At 41.1% G+C, this 11,778-nt stretch overlaps 1 protein-coding gene across 1 annotated transcript; it reads left to right on the forward strand.

Moving 5' to 3' along the window:
* Positions 1 to 1,347: 1,347 nt before the first annotated feature.
* ccl19a.2 (chemokine (C-C motif) ligand 19a, tandem duplicate 2) lies at positions 1,348 to 2,492 on the forward strand. The gene is made up of 4 exons (XM_034692587.1): positions 1,348 to 1,532; positions 1,646 to 1,760; positions 1,907 to 2,006; positions 2,095 to 2,492. Exons 1-4 carry the CDS (start codon positions 1,472 to 1,474, stop codon positions 2,098 to 2,100), a joined length of 282 nt encoding a protein of 93 aa, XP_034548478.1. The 5' UTR covers positions 1,348 to 1,471; the 3' UTR covers positions 2,101 to 2,492.
* Positions 2,493 to 11,778: the final 9,286 nt, after the last annotated feature.

Consider the following 11,778-nt stretch of genomic DNA (forward strand, 5'->3'; position numbering starts at 1 on the left):
AAGACGATCTTTACAGCAGAAATAAACATGTTTACAGCCTGGTTCAAAAAACAGTTTAGGTCTAAATAGCTCATTTCTCTCTCAGCAAACACCATTTTCCATAACAAGGTATCTTTGAAGATATTAAACTAACGAGTTTTGCCCAAATAAGGGCATGGATGACTTGATTGACAGGTGGGCACCCTGTAGCTGTTAGCAAAAACGCTAAAGGCCTCTTTACCTCACACTAGCTCGGACAAAGTAAGGTTGAGTTCAGCATTTCAAATATGGCACCCGCAGCGGATCGGCTTCAAAACAGGGCTTCAGAAACAGATGGGCGACGTCACGGATACTACGTCCATTTCTTATACAGTCTATGGTTCAGCTTTTCTCTAAACCACCAAGATGGCAGCTCTTGCCTTAGGAAGGTCAGTTTAATCAGCTGTTGCTGCCGTTTGTGTACTGCACTTACAGCGTTCGAGGGTAAGAAAGATGTGTTTTCTCTGCATGCCACTTTCTGTTCACATTTTCTACCGCTCTGCACTACGTCACATGCTGCGTTGCTGTGATTGGTTGTAGGTCTGTCGAGTCGCTTCCACATGCAGCCATTCCAATATCCAGACCTATTCACCTTGTTGGATGGGTCTGATGACGCAAGGCTATAGTTGGCATAGCTATGAAATTACACTTCAGGTCCACCTATTATTTCACAAAGTGGGAGACTTTATCAGACAAAGAGTGAGCCTTGAATCGAGCTCTGGGGTACCCCACAGGTGTGTTCTGCTCTGAAATGGTCTCAGCAGATGTGTGTCTAACATGAGTCTGGTTCTGCTCGAGGTTTCTGCCTGTTAAAGGAAGTTTTTCCTCGCAGCTGTAACTAGCTAAATACTGCAAGGTGCAATGCTCATGATGGAGTCTGGAGTCTTACCCTGTCTTGAAGTTGGGTCTCTGTTCATAATTTGACATAGAGTGGTCTAGACCTCCTATGTTTGTAAAAGCGTCTTGAGATAACGTTTGTTGTGATTTGGCGCTATACAAATAAAGATTGATTGATTGATTGATTGATTGATTGATTGAAACACAGCTTAGTTGACGGTTGGTACAAACTATTGGAAGCTAAAGCACATTATGAAACACTTAAAGCATGCTGTAGATGAATCTGTGTGATAACAAATGAACTGCGTGGTTGCAGTGCATGCATGAACTCTGTGCAGAGTGAGAATCTCTGTGCCCTGATAAAAATCTGCCTCGGGCGAACTTCTGGAAAACACACACACCGGAGGACTTTGGCAGGAGCCAAAAGAAAGAGGTGTGGAGAGGTAATTAGGCGGGCACTTCCAGTCAGTGAGGAGCAAAAACTTTCACTTTCGCTCTCCAGAACTGTATAAATTCACCTGTGCTCACCTAGAACAGCACATTCACTCTCCTGAAGAAGCTCGCTGAAAAGCCTCCTACCTTCAACCTGAGCTCAGACCGACAGACGAACAGAGACATGGCCTCTCGAGTTGCAGCCCTGCTCCTGCTTGGAGTCATCTGTGTTAGTTTCACAGCAGGTAAGATGAATACTTGCATTGCATTAGCAGTGAAACAGACATTTCAGGATGATTTCAGTGCATGTGTGAGACTTTTTGAGAGTGAACACAGATTTCTTGTTGTCTTCCTGCAGCTGAGGTTCCAATCGACTGCTGTCTGGAAACCTCTTCAAACCGCTTTCCTCTGCAAATTGTTGCAAGCCACTCCATCCAGGAGGCCGGGAAGGGATGTGACATCGGAGCTACAGTGTGAGTTGCAGCCACATGTTGAATATCAGCATTTATAATAGTTTTTGCAGCATCCTTATTTGCACGACAGTGGATACATGTGTGATTTTTTGCAGCCCTGTTCTCTGCAGCCTTGTCTAATTTCCCTCCTCTACTCTCCTTTTCAGGATCATCACAAAGGTTGGACGCATCCTGTGCATCTCCCACCCCAGTGAGCTTTCATGGGTGCAAAATTACATCAAATATCTGAACAGGCAAAAAAAACAGGTACGTCAGAAAAAGTGTGTTCACCTGAGTGTTTGACTTTGTATCTGTCTTCTTGCACTCTCTGATTTAATCCTCTTCTTTTCTGCAGGCGTAGAGACGAGGAAGACTAAAGCCGGAGTCTTAGAGTGACCATGATGTGCTGCTGAAGACAGAGAGAGTTTGAGGAGATCAGACGTGAAAGAGTGTCGAGGAATCATCTTGTGTTAATAATGTAGCACGACTAAATGTACAGTCCTGAGTGTGTTTCTTTACCTGTGGTGACTGATCTGTGAAATTCAACCTGTGTGTACATTTCTTCTTCCCTTGTTCTTGTGAGTGAAAGCGATTGTAGATATTTAGTTAAGTCTGATGTGTGTGACAGTGAAACACTATTGGATGCTTATTGTTAAAGATTTGCAAAATCTTGCCAACCACATGTTTAGTTCTCAAGTTTCAGCGCTGTTTGCATTGTATTTTGTTGAAAATGTAAAGATGAATTGTGTCAAAACTGACTTTGCTTCAATAAAGTTTGATATTATTTTTTAACTTCAAGTCCAAGTCTTCCTTTGATACTGAAACACTCTTAAAAAGAGCATCTTCTTTAGATTCTGAGCCAGATGTCTCAAGAGATAAACACATAAAACAATTTCTTGGAATTAGAACACTTTTATTCAAAACAATTATGGAAAAAACAAACTTGATTCACTTGTAAGGACCTTAAAATCATCGGTTTAACAAAGTGCATTGCTTAAAGAGTACAAAATAAAAGCAGATGTGCAACAATATTAAATAAAAAAGAAAGATGTTGGAGTGTAGTGAGTTAAAAAGATCAAATAATGCAACATACATAGAATAAATAAACATATAGCACTTTTCAATACAGGTAACAAAGTGCTTCACAGTGGGCAATACAAATAAGAAGTGCAAAGCAGAGCAATAAAAAATAAATTGAAATAAAAACTAAAAAGCATGCATGCTTATAAAACAGACCCTTAAAAATAGAGTTCAAATTGAATAAAATCAACATAATAAAAGCTTTTCTGTAAAAATGTGTCTTTGGTAATGACATAAAACACATAAAGATAACTTCAACTTCTTAAACTCAATCTATGATGAGAATATTAAACATTAAAAAGCCACAAACACCAAAAACTTGTCATGCAGTTGAAGCTGGAGAGGAAGAGGGAGGTAATGACGCTGCTGTGCGGAGTAATAAGTGAAAGTGTAAAGTAATAATGTGGTAATATGACTCATGGCTGTTACTCATGAAGTCAAACACCTGATACAAGTGACTGCAGGTGATAAGGTTTAAATCAGACACCGTAAGCGTGGAGGAAGCGTGCAGGAAGCGTGCCGCCTGAGCTTACTGACACTCTCTAGAAGGGTGGTCATGTCAGTGGTCAGAAATATGGAAGTACCACCAGTTAGTAATCCCCCAACATTTGTCTCCAATATCAAATGATTATTATCTTTGCATGTTTTTAAATATTGATTCAGAAATTCACAATGGCAGACTAAGTAGACGCACCAAGAACCTGAAGGATTAAATCCTTCTATCCTCTAACTAGTTGCAGCCACTACAACTACTACTATCTGTCTCCCCACTATCATCTCTCTCTCTCTCTCTCTTCATCTCCCTCTATCCCTCTCTCCAACATGGTCTCAGCAGATGTGTGTCTAACATGAGTCTGGTCCTGCTGGAGGTTTCTGCCTGTTAAAGGAAGTTTGTCCTTGCCACTGTAACTTGCTAAATGCTGCAAAGTGCTCTGCTCATGGTGGATTAAGATGAGATCAGACTGAGTCCTGTCTGGAAGATGGGACTGGATCTGATCCGGTCTTGATGTTGGATCTTTGTTGACAATAGAACATAGAGTACGGTCTAGACCTGCTCTGTTTGGAAAGAGTCTGAGGAGAACGTTTGTTGAAATTTGGCGCTGTAGAAATAAAGACACTGTATTAGATTATACAAAAGACCAATATGAAGACAGAGATGTGTGCGCATGCTTGCCTTTGTAGGGGAAAATGTACACATCAAGTAGAATGCTTGTTTTAAGTGATTTATTGCAGCAAGTTTTGGCCATGTCACTTTTAAATGAAACACATTAGGATTACAATAAGTGAAGCCAAGCCCTTGTTCAGCTCTCATTGTAATCATTCACAGCATTTATAACATAATCAAAGTGTGACAGGCTGATCAGCTGGAACCTCAGGTGGAAAGAGGGGGGGGAGGGGTTGGAAACAATAGAGGAACGAGGCGCCATCAGCACGATCAAAGGGAGCGCCACCATGATATTTTATAGCAGTTAGGAAAGCTTATATAAGACCTTACATCATCCTTTCCACTGGAAATCCAGGACCCCATGTCGTGTTTTTTCCATTTAAAGGATCCGATAAGTCGCACTTTGTCATGTTTACCTCACCAAAGTTGAACTGAATCATTACAGCCTCATTTTCTCCATTTAAAGGGCACCACACAGGGCCCTCAATCCTAATGTATCCTCTGATAAGGATACAAGATTTTACTAGTTTTCTCCACTAAAAGAGCACCCTGATGGTGAAGGTTTTCTCCACTAGGAAGTGCAAGAGGGCCCATTCATTGTGTTTCTAAATCTGAAGGACCCTTCATCAATATTTTCTCCACTTAAAGAGCGCCCTACAGAGCATCGCTAAGGATCTCCCTGATTTTTTATTGTGTTTTCTCCACTAAGGGCACGAAGGCCCTGAATGATCCCAGAGGAACATTTTACTGCTCAAGGCTTTCTCTTCCAAGTCTCCAGAGACAAAATTGAGATTTTCACTTCAGCCTCATTCAAGTTTCAAAATTGTTCTCATTGGTTTCTCATTAGTGTCTCCTAAAATTCACTAGGAGAAATAGTTGAGACCATGACATGAGTCTTATTTGAGACTTAAATGAGAGATCTCATTAATTTTCTTCTTTTTTTTTAAATATATTTTTTGCCTTTATTTGACAGGACAGCTGAAGAGAGACAGGAAATGTGGGGAGTAGTGAGCGGGGGAAGACATGCAGGAAATGGTCAACTGGCTGGGAATTGAACCAGCGACCCATGCGATGAGGACTGTAGCCTCTGTATGTGGGACGCTTAGACCGCTAGGCCACCAGCACCCAAAAGAATCCCCCCCTTTAATCATAATAATCTGGCTAAATCTGGTCAGCTCTTTTTGCGGCCCATATTTTAAATAAATGGTCGGTCATACCTGGTATGAAATCTCTATCTTTAGCAATTTCTCTCAAAGACACTAAATCTTTGTGAAGTTGTTTTGTTCCAAACAGACTTGTAAAGGAATGATCATAGTGTGAAGTCAAAGAAGAGATAATTTGACATCTAAATAGCTGATCTTGCAAGTGGTTCAAATGTTTTAATGAGAATTGTAAGTTTGTGGACAATTACATTGAAATCTTAATTTTGCAGGGCACTATAAGCGTCATGGAAAGATGAGCTCAGGCTCTTTCTTTGCTCCATCTGAGCTCAACTTGAGACTCAAAAACTGAGTCTGACAAAAACAAATGGATGAGGTTAGATTGAGAGAGCTCCCTGATTTCTCCACCTGAGCTCTAAAGGAGTCACAACACTTGAGAAATACCTGAGAACCATTTCAGACTCTGACCAGATCTCCTTTTGAACTGAAAGGGAGACTAAGCTGAGACTGTCTGCAACTTTTTTTCTGGAGGCAAGAATGAGAAACAGGAGACATAAGCTGTAGTCTCAGAAATGAAACACTTTTGAGATCTCCTCTCTAAATTTATTTTCCTCTGGGATGTTTTCTTTCCTCTTTATGGATGTCATTTTGAGAACCTAATTGTGTCCCCTGTGCAGGAAGGGAAAATGTGAAGGGCCCATAGTTGCATTTTCTCCATTAAGGGTACTGTGAAGGGAACTTTGTAGGGGTTTTCTCCACTAGAAGGGCAGTCTTAAGGGTAGCGTTGATATGTTATCGACACTGGAAATCCATCTTTCTACATAAAGGTAGCACGGCGGTTAGTCACGTTGTCTTCCTAGGGAACTTAATTATATATTTTATTCAATAGAAGGGTTCCCCTCATGGGCCCTTTAGTGTGTTTTCTCCATTTCAAGAGTTTCCCTTATGCCTTTTTTCTTGTAGAACCTTCCAGGGTCCTGTGTTTTCTCCCCCCAGTTCAGCCACCAGAGTTCACTGTATTCAATTTTCTCCACTGGAAGGGACATTTAATATGTTTTATCCACAAAAAAGCTCACCTTTTCTGCATGTCATCATTACATGCCCCAATCAGTTTGAAGAGTTTGATCAACTCATAATTTAAAGCTAAGATTTGCCTTTTATATTCTATCAACAGGGGGAAAATACAAACAGTAATAGCTTCTGGTCATAAATCCCATATTTATGAGAACACGCTGTTTATGAAACCCTGAACTCCAAATATTTGGGAACAGGAAGTCCTTCTGACCTCTTGAGCCTCTAATGATTGGACTGTGTCTGTCCTCACAGTTTGTGACTGTCCTGAAGGACAAAGACGAAGGCTCTTAAAGTTCAACAGGACTTTCCCACAATTCTCAAGGGGCCGTGTTGGGTAACTGAAGCCCACACATATCAGAAAACTTTCAGAACATTCATTAAAAACTGTATTAACTCAGGACAGATCTGCTGCTCTCAGTCTTTTTAAGAACATGACTCGTACTGTTTTTATAGAGTCCATTCAAACTGTTTTAAAAGGCGCTTCAGGGAAAGTTAAACATGTCCTGACTCGTCACTCTCCACACACTTGGCTGCAAATCCCTGGATTGAGTCCAGGTTTTTCCTCTGCAGGCAATGCTTCTTGTCTATCCACTTCTTTGGCGTCCTATAAATGCTTTTCTTCATCGGGGAAATTCCATGATTGTAAATTCATAGGATGGATAAGGCCAAGGTTGGACTTTGGATTTACAAGAAAATGAAAGTCTGTCTGTGAATGCACCCTCGACAATTTCCGTGCCAGTTGAAACTGCGTCTGTCTGATGATGCAAGGTCAAGAAAGTGAATCTGATCTGACAGAGTGCAAAGTAAATATGGATGAACTTCAAATAAAAGAAACCACTGACTGCCGTCAACTTCCTTAACACGAGTGGGGAAGAGAAAGAGGACTTAGACTGTGGTGGTATCAGTTTCATGTGAAAAGTGTTTTTTCTGTAGAAAGGTCATTTCAGTAAGTGAACAAAAAAGTTACACTGAAATTCTCCAGCTTATGTTGCAGGTAGGGATGCTCCGATCAGATTTCATGCTGCCGATTCCGATACCGATCAGCCACGAGTGCCGATCACTGCCGATCACCGATCACCGATACCGATCACATGGATTTTCTGTACATTTTTCAATTTAGTTATGGCGAGTGCTACATCATCTGGGAAAAAAGGAACCATAAAATCACCTTAATTTAGAGAAAAAGGTCTTTTTACTAACTTCTTCAAGAGAAAAAATACAAAAAAAAACTTGCAAGCACAATGCAGCATCTATTCAGTCAAAAGGACAACTGAAAGACACTAAAATGTACCTGCTATCAGTAACCTTTAACAGATTGGAAACATTAAGGCTCTCAACAGGCTAAATAGTGCAGAAAGTCAAATAAATAAAATACAATATATCTCACAAGTTTGTCTTTCTGAATATGCCATGTTTGAAACACGTGAAACTTACAGAGAATGGGATTCCTTCTTTAGGGAGACGTTCGATGTGAGATTACACAGCCTGGTGGAGCTCTGACAGCGCTACGTCTGTGAATTATTTACGTCCCGGTGGCATGTAGCTACCGGGGCTCCAAGTGAGAGAGCAGTCGGCGGAACCCGGTGTCTTCCACCACTGAGAAAGGCTCATTTCGCCCGATTCAATTATTTTTCGGGTTATTTGCTTAGCCTTCTGACTGTCACGCTCATACAGGCGGGTGTTGCCACCGTGGGCTGTGTTAGCTGCCGTCTGACTGATGCTGCTCCGGCTGTCTTCTTTTCATTCACTGCCTCAAAACCTCACCATACTCCTCCAAGTGTTTGCTCTTTAAATGTCTTATTAAATTGGTTTTGTTGAGGCTTTTTTAACGTGCTTCCCCTGCGAGGTATTTTTTCGTCGCATGTGTTGCAGGATGCAAACTTTACATCACTTTCACAGACCGTGTAAAAGTTCCACACGGCAGACATGTTTGTTGTGGTTTGCCGCTGCGCGCCTGCGCAGTGTGAAGGAAAGGGGGAGGGGGCACACTACACACAGGTCCTCTTCAGGCTGCAGGCTGCAAAGTATGAGCTACAGGTGATGGTTTTTTGTGATCAGCAATGAAAGGCATTGATCGGCCAACGCCGATCACGTACTTTTTCACAGAAATCGTCCGATTATGATCGGTGGCCGATGGATCGGAGCATCCCTAGTTGCAAGCGTTTCTTTTCACTTCAGGCTTTATTCATTTCAGGTCCAACAAGAGTACAAACCAACAATCAGAGGATAGCTTTGTTGTTTTTATTGCTTCATTATCCTGTGTTTTAATTGTTTGATGCCTGTGTTGTCTATTTATGTACAGCACTCTGTTCCGGCTGTGGTTGTTTTTAAAGTGCTTGATAAATAAAGTTGAGTTGAGCGATCATTGTGCATTAATCTGTGATCAGAGTTAACAAACCACAGTGAGTGAGTATTAAAGGTGCAGTGTCATAACTGTATCATTTGTGATGGAATTCAGCAACAAACTGGACACTGGACACAGAAGACTCAGGAGACTCTGACGGCTTACGTTGAAATAGTTTATGTAGAACTTGGCCAAGGAGAAATAACATAACAGTACACAGGCAGGAGAGTGCAGTGCAATGCCAAGTCAGTTCTGACAGACAAAACCCTTGGCATGGTATTTATTCCCCCCCGAAGACGACACTAAAGTTAGATAACCATGTTTGGAAAATAGGAACACAACAAGTGGGAAGAAGACCTGTGCTCTAGTTCTGGAGACAGTAAGTCGGCCATAACACACAGATAAAGACAGGAGCAGGGGGAGAGACCTTGACTACTACCCTGACACGATCTCGCCCGTCACAGATGACATAGGAAACAAGTTACTCTAAACATCAATCAATCAATCAATCAATCTTTATTTGTATAGCGCCAAATCACAACAAACGTTATCTCAAGACGCTTTTACAAACATAGGAGGTCTAGACCACACTATGTCAAATTATGAACAGAGACCCAACACCAAGACAGGGTAAGACTCAGTCTGACCCCACCTTAATCCATCATGAACATGACATTTAGACTGAAAGAATACAATAGTTAAACATTCTTATATACATATATATAAGACTATGAAAATTCCACGACATCTTTAACTTCCCTGTTATGTTGCGGGTCAAATTGACCCTTTTTAAAGTCTATTTTAGGTAACATATGTCTTCAAAACCAGCTAAAAAATCTGGGCAGCATGTGACAGAAGAGGTGTCGTGTTAATTTATCAACATCACTTCATAAAAATAAGAATGTATTAATGTATTATTTAAAATGTTTTTAAATAAAATAAAATCATGTAAAACTATTGTATTTATATTTAGGGCTTTCCAAGCATACAGGTGCAGCTAATCAGACTGATAGACTGACAAAAGCCGGCAGAGCTCTTTTCTGGAAGGTACGAATCACCACAGAGGTGTGGATGAACCCCTTTGAAGCGGTTTCCTACCTCTAAAGCTTGGTTTATACTTCTTTTTTTTTTTTTTTTCCAACTTTATTTGTAGAAAATTTTCAACATTTCAGACAGACAGTGTGACATACAACAAGAGGTATAAAAAAAGTAGAATAAACATCAGTTGGCACAGCTGAATGTTAACATCCTTCCCCACCCGCCACCCATTACAAGACCATTCGACAACAAACAAGACAAAACAAAAACAAGACAAATAAACAAAAAAAAAAAAACAAGAAAAATATATGTATAATACAAACACACATAGACAAATAGCTAAATAAAATAATAATGGTAATAAATAATCGTTGCACACATCAGTCCTCCAGCTCCAAGGAAAAATCTAGAGAATGTATTTAGTTCAAGAAGGGATCCTAAGTAGCATGAAACAATTTCACCGAACCTCTTCGTGTAAACCTTTTCAAGCTTCAAATTATACAGCACCTCGTGTATCCGGTGTAAATGTGAGGGGGGACAGGGGAGCCTCCCCATAGGAAAATAAATGTAGAGAGGAGATCTCAAAAGTGTCCTAGTGGCTCGGCTAAGCCAACTAGTGGGCATCTGTGGTACCGCACTTGAATGGTTCAAATCATATTTGTCCAACAGGTCTATGAGTGTACGCATTGGAAACTCTGTTTCTGACTCAGCTCCGCTTCTGTATGGGGTTCCACAGGGGTCCATTTTAGGTCCACTGCTGTTCTCACTGTATCTACTGCCTCTGGGTTCCATCCTGAGAAAGCATGGCATCTCCTTCCACTGCTACGCTGATGACAGTCAAATATATGTGCCGCTGAAAAAGAAAAATGCCTTTTCCCTCTCACCACTTCTTGCGTGCCTTGAAAACATCAAAGCATGGATGGGTTTGAACTTTCTAAACTTCAATGAAAAAAAGACAGAAGTAATGGTGTTTGGTCCCAGTGGCCCTTGTGAACTCCCTCCGGTTGATCTGGGCCCTTTGGCCGTCTATTTTAAGTCGAAAGTCTCAAACTTGGGTTTTAAGCTTGACAGTGATTTTAAGATGGATCAGCAGATCAGCTCTATAGTAAAGTCCAGCTTTTTTCACATTAGGCAGCTGGCAAAGGTGAAGCCTTTCCTTGCACGACAGCACTTTGAAACAGTATTCCATGCCTTTGTCACATCCCGGCTGGATTACTGCAATGCACTTTATTTAGGAATCAGCCAGTCCTCCCTCGCACGTCTCCAGTTGGTCCAGAATGCAGCCGCTCGCCTTTTAATTGGAGCACGTAAAAGGGAGCACATAACGCCCATTTTAGCCTCCCTCCACTGGTTGCCTGTGCATTTTAGAGTCCAGTTTAAGATTATTTTATTTGTTTTTAAATCTTTAAATGGTCTCGCCCCGCCCTACCTCTCTGAGCTGATCCATCTCTATGCCCCTGCTCGGTGCCTCAGGTCAGCTGATCAGCTGCTCCTGGAGGTACCGAGGTCCAAGCGGAAGCTCAGGGGGGATAGGGCTTTTTCTGTCGCTGCTCCCAAACTGTGGACCGATCTTCCTTTAGCCGTCAGACAAGCCCCCTCACTGTCCACTTTTAAAAGTCGTCTTAAAACCCATTTTTATTCCCTGGCTTTCGACTCAGCATGAGACCCTGCTCTTGTTTCAGTGCCTTTTTATTTTTATTTTTATTTTTTAACTTTATTTTATCTTATTGTTCTTATTGATTTTATGATTTTATTGTTTGTTTTTATCCATTATGTTTCTGTACAGCACTTTGTGTCCGACTGCTGTTGTTCTTAAAGTGCTTTATAAATAAAGTTGAGTTGAGTTGAGTTGAGTTTCATTTCTGTCTCCTAGACAACAATGAGATCTGTTTGAAAGCAAAATGAGACTACAGCTTATGTCTCCTGTTTCTCATTCTTGCCTCCAGAAAAAAAGTTGTAAAAAGTCTCAGCTTAGTCTCCCTTTCAGTTCAAAAGGAGATCTGGTCAAAATCTGAAATGATTCTCAGGTATTTCTCAAGTGTTGTGACTCCTTTAGAGCTCAGGGGGAGAAATCAGGGAGCTCTCTCAATCTAACCTCATCCCTTTGTTTTTGTCAGACTCAGTTTTTGTGTCTCAAGTTGAGCTCAGATGGAGCAAAGAAAGAGCCTGAGCTCATCT

This window comes from Notolabrus celidotus, chromosome 9, assembly GCF_009762535.1.
Source record: "Notolabrus celidotus isolate fNotCel1 chromosome 9, fNotCel1.pri, whole genome shotgun sequence".
NCBI lineage: Eukaryota > Metazoa > Chordata > Actinopteri > Labriformes > Labridae > Notolabrus > Notolabrus celidotus.